The sequence below is a fragment of the Branchiostoma lanceolatum genome, chromosome 16 (genome assembly GCF_035083965.1).
Source record: "Branchiostoma lanceolatum isolate klBraLanc5 chromosome 16, klBraLanc5.hap2, whole genome shotgun sequence".
Taxonomy (NCBI): Eukaryota; Metazoa; Chordata; class Leptocardii; order Amphioxiformes; family Branchiostomatidae; genus Branchiostoma; species Branchiostoma lanceolatum.
The window spans coordinates 6,506,253-6,517,141 of NC_089737.1; the positions used below are offsets into that span (position 1 = coordinate 6,506,253).

Sequence of the window (10,889 nt, forward strand, 5' to 3'; positions counted from 1 at the left end):
AAACTTTCCCAAATAGTTCCAGACAACTTTATATACATTTAGAATGACACTAGTTGACATCAAGGATCGATTTTAGGCTCCGCGCGAGGAGCCCATGTAACACCATGTCCGCCCGTCGAAGCGCCACCTACATTCTTCTATATATCATACATTGTGCTTCATGAGTAGGTTAAGAATATATGTGTGGACGTCTTCCGTTTCCCCTAAACAACTTTGGACTTAACTCAACTGTTCCTCCGCTTATATGGGGTAATGGACTGTCAGAGAAGCCCTACCGTCACTCAGAGAAACATTACGATTCCTCACCCGCACATCTGCTTGGAGACATCATCCGACGTTGTTTGGTCTTTTACTCAAATGTTCATCTCCTTGTATGATAAAATCTGGACGCCAGACCACAAAATGATTTAACAAAGATACGCTCATAACGTTACAAACTCCCTCTTGATGAAAGAACAATGATATGGGGTCCATTATGTGATAATATCAGTGTGTTACTGTGTATCTGTTCTGGGTGTTCTAACCTTCGTTATCACTCAGAAAAAGGAAGCAGACGAGGTCAGGCACGGTCACTCATCAGGATATGTAACAGTTTAGGTTTCTGGATGGATTATACAAATTTAGTGTAAGCTGCATTGTGCTGGGGATGTACATAAGTATATTACCACCTTTACGATTCTCCCATTCCTGAAAGGCGTTTTTAGTGTGCATGTGAAAGTACTGATGTCTAATCTCCAAGCAGATCCACGCCGGGCGTAGTATGCTAGCCAGAGAAGGTCCAGTCAGCCAGAGAGGGTTCATCAGCCCGGCTGCCGGGCTGATGAACCCTCTCTGGCTGACTGGACCTTCTCTGGCTAGCATACTACGATTTTCGCGCCCGGCGTGGATCTGCTTGGAGATTACTGATGTCTGCATGTGTGTGCAGTGAGAAACTGGCATTTACATTGTAAACACCAAAACAGAAAACATACATTGTGTTTCCCATACTGCATCCTTGACATCTTTACTTCATTTCTGCCTCCACTGAGCGTACATCCTAACATCACTACGAGGCCAAGGCCAGACGAAACTACCACACCCCTTACACACACACACAAACACAAACACACACACACACACACACGTGCGCACATACGGAATAAACATACACGTTCTGGTGAGGTTATCTTGGATAAAGTGATATTGAAACAATACATGTACAGAAAAGCACAGAGACCAAACAATGACTGAAATACATGTTTAATAGAATACATTCCACTGAAAATACTTACCGCTAAGAATTATTTCAATAAAGTGTATGGAAAGGCGGATTAATCCCATTTGATTGATTTAAATACCAATGGATATCAAACCAAACAGTTGTGCATTTAAAAATCTGAGCACTGGATTCGATGTCAACATTTCTGTAGTTTTACAGCATACTAGAAAAGGTTCCATATGGGTACTTTTCTCAAATCATAGCATGCAACAAAGCTAAAATTGAGCAAAACAACTTAGCTAGTTTAATAAGGCCTAGTATCATCAGCAATCATATCTAAGCTAATGAGAAAACCTTATAATCTATGTTTGAAACACTTGCAGTATACACAATAAAGCTATTGCAAACATACTGTTGATCACTTGATCTTGCCATCTATTGTCTGCAACTATCACAAGATGGCACAGCAACAAGTCAAAACATCATTAAGCACTTTTTCTGGATAAAAATATCATCCTTTCATGATTCCAACATCATCATAGATTAGGTTTTGGAATGTTGTGTTAAGTGATAACTCTCTTATAAATATAAAGGTCTTTGATTGCATAGTATTGCACAGAAAATGTTTAATCCTTTTTACAAGTATCTTTGGCACAAATCTTATGGACATTTCTCCTGAACATCAAATATTTAGCAGCAATTGTCCCTATGTTTACTATCATGATAGTACACATGCATAAGTGCCACATGTCCAACATTAAAGCTGTAGTGGTACAGTGAGAATTTCTTGACATTTTCTATCACTATAATTGTACATCATACTTCATGGCTGCTATGCAGCTTACACCCCATTGCTGAAATATTTACATTGCTATGCAACATGTGGATACCCTGTATGGGATAATAGGAATAACTTGTCACATATTGTGTATGATCATGAGCTGTTACTGAGCCTGAAGAATCAGTTGCCTGCTAAGTTTAAGTAGTAGCATTAAATTTGTGCTCATTCAAACTTGGTTCCCTTTGGGTAATGGCAATTGCAATGACCATCTCATACATTGTAGCATACAAGACAAATATTTCACCATATCTTAATCATAGATATCTGCTCTTGTTTGTTGTTTAGAAATTTTCATCAGTCAAACAATTTTAAGTACATTGTATCAGAATCTATGCATAGACCCCTTTTCTTTGACCATCAAATATTGTTATCAAAAATACTCTCATTGTATGATATAATAGTATACATGTACAATAAAAAATATTTTGTACATTTTTTCTTCAAATATATACATTTTTATCAAATATTTACATAACAATACAACAGCTTAATGTTAAACTCAAAATACAAATGTACAACCACCTGAAAAAAATCAAAAGACAGGGGTCCTCCTTGCTTTTCCATCACAGGGGTGAGCAGAAGGTAGATAATGTAAAAAAAAAGTAGGACTCAAATACTATTTTTGTACAGTGAACATTCTATTTGGATATCACGTCAGTTATAAACCTTTATGTATATTGTGCTTTATCTTTCTTAGTTTTTATCCCTGAGTAGTAATCAATCCATGCACGCTAAGCAAAGATCAGCAGACCTAAAGGCCAAATACTTCAAGGAACTTGCTGTGTGATGCATCCCAGTAGTTTGAGGCCAAGAGCTTCTCCTTCAAGTTTCTTGCAGCTTGAAACTCCCTGCTTCCATTCTTCAGTATGCTGATGATGCGCTTAGCAAGTGTTTGTGCGGCTTTATCGACATCATCTGAGATCTCCACAATCAGACGGTCAAACTCAGGATCTTGGCTCCTTAAGAACCAAGCAAGACCAGACTTGTCGGAAACCAGAACTGGGACTCCTGCAGTGATAGCCTCCAGACCAACCAGTCCGAATGGCTCCGCACGTGACGGCATCAGAACGACGTCAGCTCTCTGCATCTCTTCACTCAGCTTTTTCGCTGTGGCATACTTCAGTGGAGTGAAGTGGATTTTGCCTTTCTCCACATTGGCTTGGATGATTTCCTTGCTCTTTGGAAAATCTTCAGGACTGACACCACTGGCTCTCCACTTTGTGTTGGGAAGGTGGTCGATCACAATGTGCATGGCCTTCGCGGCAATATCGTAGCCTTTCAGACTTTCCTCGCCCATGATCCTGCCGGAGGACAGCACCACTCTTGTTTCTGTGCTGACATGGATCACTTGCATCTTGCTGAAGACATCGGATGGCTTGGGTAGAAACTCGTGATGTTGCCGTTGTTGTTGTTTTGTCTGATGTGTGTAGTAGTCATACATCAATGGTCCTATAGAGAAGATAACATCAGCATGTCGTAGGTCATCTAGAATGCTGTTACATTCCTCCTCAATGCGCGTCGCCATCTCATCACCTTGGTAGTGGCTGGTTTCTTCTGGCATCACGTGAGTGACTTGGACAAGTTTGGCGTCAGGAAGGCGTTGCTCCTTGATCTGTCTTGCTGCACGGCTTGTGATGTTAACATGGCCAACGATAAAGCCGACATTGGAGGGGAGGTTTGGATAACGACTCAGGTGGTCACATGTCAGCCAATTAAGACTAGGCTTTCTCGTGTCTCCCTTGAACGTTGTTGGACAGATCAGCTTAACCCCATCAGCAGCTGCATTCTCCTCATCAGCCCTTGTGGCATACAGGACTGCAGAATAGACTATAGCTCCTTTTGAGGCCAGGAAGCCTGCCATCTGGCGGTGTATGGTGGAGACACCTTCATAAGAGTTGCCATATTCATTACTGATCATTAGTACTGCTGGCTTGCTTCCAGACCCTTAAAGCAATTGAAAGGGAAGAAAGTTTTAAGTACAAACTGCTCGTCATTCAAGACAAATGATCATCATGTTTATTGTAAAATTATCTGTGATCACACAAAAAATTAATGTCCTCAAAACTATTAAGTGCTTCCCTTTTCTGGCATTTAAGATGCAATGGCAACAGTGGTATGCCTAAACACCTCACCCGAACTCATCCAAACTCACCCAAGTCTAATATGCAGTGTACACGGGTGAAGGACTTTATGTTACGCTCTGGATACATTGTCTATGCAATTATGAATAAAGACTATGCAGCAAGTGTTTACCATTTTTTTCATGTTACCATTCTCATTCCAAGATGAGAAGGAATCTCTGCCCACCATGATATTGGATTCTCATTGTTGGGGTCCACTTAGGTCCGCTAATACCTTTTTTTAGTTTAGACGACAGGACAATAAGACAATGGATGTAGTTTGGGTCATAGATTATAGCAATGCACACTTTTATGGCAATCAACTCATAATAACTGTATACAAAGTGTTTTTCAGCCTCAAATACAAGCACGTATATGTTATCTTGGAAATTAGCGGAGAAACATGGCATGCAAAAACTGGTAAATTCTTAAGACCTGCTACATATTTTTTTATTCATACTTTTTGCATAAACAATGTATCCAGAGCGTCACATAAAGTCCATGACCCGTATACACTGCATATTAGACTCGGATGAGTTCGGGTGAGGTGTTTAGGCATACCCTGGTAACAGTACATCACTATACAGGTCTATCGCTAGGTGTAGTTTTCAGCGTGTTTGAATAAAGAGCTAAACTTACCGTTTGCAATGGAGTCAGGTGTGATGCCACTATGTCCAGCAGCTTCAGGTTGCAATGTTTTGGGATGGGGTTCTATCCTGTTGGTGTCACCTTTGAAACATCAACACTAACATTACTACTGTGACAATTGCAACTGAGTAATGTGACTGAGAATACATCAAGCTGACTGAGAATACGTTCCAATATCTGCTGATAATCTACAAGAAATGCCATAATCGATAAATGGGGACTCAACCCGATTTACTTTTTTTAGCTGGTGCTGTTTTCTAACAGATCACATTTTTATGAATGCAACATCTACCAAATCTTTTCATAATACAAGAAATGTGTAGTGCCCATTCATGGAGATCCATGGTGAGTGATGCATAATGGGAATGATGCCTTAAGTATGGAGTAATCGCCTTAAGGATGGAGCAATCGTATTAATGGCGGTATAGTTTTTACTCTGGATGATGTATGGGGATATATCTCAAGTCTGGTAAGAATTACAACTACACTGCAGATAATTCAGGCGATGCAGAGACCAAGTAAAGTACATTGTAGCTCCACTGATAACAGTAATAGAATGACGAATTTATCTTTAAAATGATTCATTGGTGTACTGCATATACACTACAGCCTTATTAGCAATGATAGAATAAAATGCTACAATGTACATCATCATTAGTTGAGAGTATTGTCACTCATTTCGAGGAACCCCTCCTTTGACTGACTCATGTACAATGCTGCATTCAGTACATGTAATTAGAATAAAGATCATACCTGAGATATCACATCTGCCTCTTAACATCGAATCAGCTTCTGACTGCTCCTGCTGTTGGACTTTGCTGCCTTGACCAGCTGCAGACTGCTTCTGCCTGGAGAGAGTAATTTAGTCTTTTGAAATAAAATGCAAACTGGATCTATACATAGACAAGCTAAAAGGTTATCAAATTGCCTGTAATGATGTGATGGAGCACTTTTTACTATGTCTTCAAAAACAGAGAAACATTTCAAGCTAGTAATTACGTCCAGAGGTATACTTTAAAGACTCATAAAAGATGCAGAGCTCATGACACAATGTCCACGGTATTTTTAAAACATGATTGGCATGGGAACACACACACAAAAGCTACTCACGGTCTTTGACACCAGTGTCCAAGACCGATGTCTTCAATGGTTGTTGTTGCAGGGCAGTAGGTTTCACAAACAACTTCTCCATCCATGAACCACTCTGAGACACTTATGATTGGGATGAATCTGTCTCCATCTAGCTCCTTCTCCTTGTGGCTGTCACAGCAACACTGCAGGCACCACTTATACCTTAGACCTGGGATCCACTTGTTGATGATCTCCCGCAGGTCTTCATCCAGACCTTTCCGGACACCTGGACCATGGCTGAAGCTGGCAGACTCTTCCTTCTCTGACGACAACAGCTCCACCTTCAGGTAGTAGTCTTTCTTGGTGATGACGAAGGTCTGCTTTGGTTTGCTTGTTATGAACCTTGCACAGCTTGCATATGCCAGTGGCTTCCGCCTGTTATGTCGACGCATGCTGGCGATGACAAGACGGTGGTACACACCAACAGGACAGAACTTGCCATCAAATACTGCAAAGATAGGCTTGCTGCACTTGACGACCCCTTTTGGATACAGTTTCTCCTTGTTCTTGACAGCAGTCAGGAGTGAAGGAACAAAGTAGGTGGGTTTCCTTGAGCTTGATGTATTAGTATCCGTCTCATCTTCTCTCTCAGTACAGCACTCCAGGACGAGGTCAAACTGCTCCATCATCGTCAGCAGCTCTCCTTTGTGTTTGATAAGGTCACACTTAAGTTCCTCTTGTCTCTTCTTCCACACATGCTCTATCAGGCTGTCCTCTAACATACCTGTTGTCTCCAACAACCTCCACTTCTCTTTCACTTCAAGATCCCGGAACAGGGGGATGGTGATGATGGTTTTCTGGACGTCCACAAACCACTGTGGGTCCAGGACCACAAAGTTGAGGAGTTCTGGGCTGTTGAAGAAGAGGATGTCTCCACACAGATGGAAGAACCTCAAGACTGTGGCAGCGTTTTCTTCTGGAGTGACTCCTTCAGGTAGACCAGAGCTGTCTGTAGCTTCCATCACTTCCTGAAGGCTGCAGTACTTCCTGCCCTGCTTCTCCATTTCCACAAGCTTAGACTTCAGCTCCAGCCATCTGATTGGGATTCTCCTGCCCATGTGGTTTTGCTGTTTAGCAATCTTGAGGATGAAATCTCTCAGCTGTGACAACTCTGGATCTTCTGGATCACGCTTGGTGTTGTCAATGGCAAAGTACCTGTCATACACATGGCTGTCAATGGCCTTCCCACTGAGATGCTCTTTTAGGTTGTTGAAGAACTCATCAATCTGTGTCTGGATTTCGAAAAAGGAACAAAATTCTTAAATTTACACTTCAGTAGGGAGGGCAAAGTAAACAATGATTTTGTAATTTCCCTTATTACAGAAATTGCAAGTTCATTCAAATCTATCTTGTCACTATACTATGTACATGAAAATATGAGTAAGTAATCAGACAAACCTGCTGTACTTGGTCCTTATGTGTACCAACAACAATCACATGGGGCCCTTTGTGTTGCTTCACATCAAGTTCCTGGTCATCGTTCAGCAAGGTCCTCTTGTTTGGACCGGTGTGTGCTCGGATGGACTCCAGATGGTAGTCAATTACATCTAAAAATAAAATCCATAGTTGTACACAAAGCCTTAATTTCCAAGCATTTTTTAAAGAATTGCGCTGATATTTATTCATCTATAAGAAAAGCAAAATTGGGAAAGTTGCAGCTATTTCTGCAAATTATACCCCCCCCCCAAAAAAAAAACTTTACTACTGCTTACAATAGCTAGATAAATCTCATCCTGATAAGAATTCACAACATTTCATTTTCAGAGTCCCAATGGAACTCGAATCAGCATGATGGGTCCATTCTTACCTGCTTCTGTTCTGAGTTGAAGTGCTTCTGCACAGCTACCTGGCCAAGGCTTAAGTGGGTTGTCAAGAGGTTTTGTAAGATTCAGAGTGACAATATAAATGGCATAGTGACTGTAGAAGACATGGTGGCTGCTGTAGTACACATCATGGCCTGCGTAGTCCCAGATTGACATGGCTGGATGCTCCTTTGATCCAACGACATGGGACAAGTCATCTTTGCCAAGAAGAATTTGGGTGGCTCGTTTGTATTCTTCAGGCTGGGTAGCTGCTCGTCTGGTACTGGTACTAGGCTGGTTGCTAGCAGAAGGTTGTGATGATGTGCTTGTGACAGGCTTCCTTTTGCGGCCTATGAAAGAAGGCAAAAGCATATTCTAAACTCCCTAAGTATGATAAACTGACAGGTTTTACATGAACCTCAGAATTGTCATAACTTAAGCTTGAAATTGTCAGGGCACTCACAATAAAAGTAACATTATAATTATGGCTATGATCTATCTATATCAGCTTCTATCTAGAATCAGTCATGCACCGGTGATTAAAAAAATCATTGATAAAAAAAATCATGTATGAATTGATTACATACATACAGACATGCTAATGTGGAAAGGCCCAAGTGTGCCTGCACTTCATCATTGGTAGGAGATTGAAAATGTAGCAAATGACATAAGTTATACCCCTAATAAGACTTTAGCATGAACAATTCTTTAAACTCCATGAATACCGTTGCTTGCAGGAACAGTTTGGTGAAGGTCAGATTTCAATCTCTTCCTTTTTGGCTCCCCATCTTCATCCGTCCTACTAGATACATTTGGCTCTTGTGTCTCCTCTTCTTTCAACTTTTTCATTTCCATGGCAGCAGCATGTACAAACTCACTGTCCTTCATCCCTAGCATTAAAAATACACTTTGTGATCAATCAAATACACTACCTTTTCTACAAATCATTGATGATCCTGGATCACTGTATTATATATAGTCATTAATGTCCACAGAACCTGAGCAGGTGGTATGGGAAGGAAGAGTGCTGTCAACTGTGTGGACATGAGAATGCAAACCTCAAGCACATCTTGTCAGCTTGTACTACTGCCCTCAAGCAAGGGGGATATACTTGGAGGCACAACAACACACTCAGAGTGCTCGCAGTAGCGTTGGAGGATGAGAGAAGGAAAACAGAGAAAGGAGAGTCAGCCGAGGTCATGAAGAAGGCCATATCATTTGTGAAGCAGGGGCAAAAAGTGATGCCAGGGCCCAAGAACAAACCAACAGGCGGTGTGTTGAGTAAGAGCCAGTGGAAGATGTCAGTTGACCTAGACGCTCGGCTATGTTTCCCCAGGCACATCTGCGAAACGACACTCAGACCCGACTTAGTGCTATGGTCTGATGAAGCGAAGGCAGTCATGATTGTAGAGCTGACAGTGCCGTGGGAAGAGAACATGCAAGCAGCTTTTGAAAGGAAGAAACTAAAGTACCAGGAACTAAAAGAACAGTGCGAAACGAAGGGCAGTGGTATACCCAGTGGAGGTGGGATGCCGAGGTTTCGCGGGAACCTCTCTATCTAGACTGTGCAGGGACCTAGCCATCGAGAAGAAGGTCTTAAAAAGGATGGCAGAGGAAGTGGAGAAATCCAGCTTCTGGTTGTGGATTAGACGGAGGGAAAAAGCCTGGGGAAGGAGACAGCATAAGTACAACAGTGGAAAGGCTTAAGGAGCAGCAGTGAGGCAGGGTGGAGACGTCCTCCCTGTCGTCCCCCCATCCCGAGGGCGTACCAAAGTACGAGGGACGAAACGTCCAGTGAAGGAGGGGCCTCTGGCTGAAGATCACAGCTGACTCCTTGGTGCTGAAAAGCACGTCAAGTGGTATTAGCTACCTGGCAGGTGAGAATTACCTCATCCTGTAGTTCCAATTGGTACATTTTTTCACTTCAATCCTACATCACATCTTTCTCAGCTGTTGATATTATGAACTAATGATAATTAAGCATCTATTTTTTCTTTTCACAAATTTTGATGCCAATACATGTAGCTACTGTTTCATAATCTTGTGGATTTTTGCTTTATGTGTGATTTTTTCCTTGTGTAATTTGAACTTCCCTGCCTCATTTCAGTGGTAGGAGATTGAAGGTAATCACAGTCAGGAAATCGCGCAACTATAGGTATTCATTAGTTCAATTCAGAAACAAAATCCACATACCTTTGGTGATTCTCCATGCTTCTTTCCCAGTCATGAGACATGAAGTGATCACAATACCATCAGTGCTCCCCTCATCTTCATGGAACTCCAGCTGAAGTAAGCTGTGTTCCAAGCTGGTTTTACCATTTCCATGATTTCCTACTAGTATCAGTCTGGTGGAGAAGACTTGAGTGAAGCCCTTTTTACAGGCCTGTTCATACAAGGCTCTCATCTCTGGACCTCCCATCTCTACTTCCATTGGCACTGATGACAAAAATCAAAATGGTCATTGCAAAACCACAGGTAAGACATCTATATGGTAATCTACACAAGACATGGAGCGGGGGGGGTCTACTGTGCAAGTATAGTTCTCTGCCATCTTTCAGCCAAACGAAAAATCATATTTGTAAGCAGGGCAGATTTAAATTCATCTTGATTGCAGTCTGTATGCAAACATTGACATACTATATTACCAGTAATTCCATTACTATTCATTAATAAACTAGTATCTCACTTGACCGCGACATCTTGTGCCAAAAATTTGCGCCAACTTGCTTGAACTTGTGCTAATTTTTCCTGATGTGAAACACATTTGCATATAAAGCCCAGATGAGCAGGTTTTTAGAAGTCAGTGTTGTCACAGAATCAAAAACCTATGTACAATCAGGATTTGAAATGCATCAAAAAATAATTGCAGTGATGGAAAGGGTGTTTACTTATGATATTGGTGCAACATAAGTAAGATAATATAAATTGTATAAATTGCACCACTTTGTGCCTATTTGGGACATTCTCTGAATTGCTGCAGTTAAAGGCTACACCTTGGCCTTTTTGTCTGTCTGTGTTCTGCTCATAATCAATGTTAACTGCATTAAAATATATTGGAAAAATATCAAGCAGAAAAAAATACTCTGAAGCATATCCTTGTTCTTCTTACTTAAAACTTCAAGCATTTACCTGTGGGTGAAGTCCTCCCA

The 10,889-nt window shown here is 41.3% G+C and overlaps 1 protein-coding gene across 1 annotated transcript; it reads right to left on the reverse strand.

Moving 5' to 3' along the window:
- Window positions 1–1,223: 1,223 nt before the first annotated feature.
- On the reverse strand, window positions 1,224–10,176 carry LOC136421856 (uncharacterized). Its single transcript, XM_066409424.1, has 8 exons — window positions 9,934–10,176; window positions 8,466–8,630; window positions 7,746–8,090; window positions 7,337–7,485; window positions 5,918–7,170; window positions 5,561–5,655; window positions 4,799–4,888; window positions 1,224–3,983 (listed from the first exon to the last, which is right to left on the reverse strand). Exons 1-8 carry the CDS (start codon window positions 10,169–10,171, stop codon window positions 2,791–2,793), a joined length of 3,528 nt encoding a protein of 1,175 aa, XP_066265521.1. The 5' UTR covers window positions 10,172–10,176; the 3' UTR covers window positions 1,224–2,790.
- Window positions 10,177–10,889: the final 713 nt, after the last annotated feature.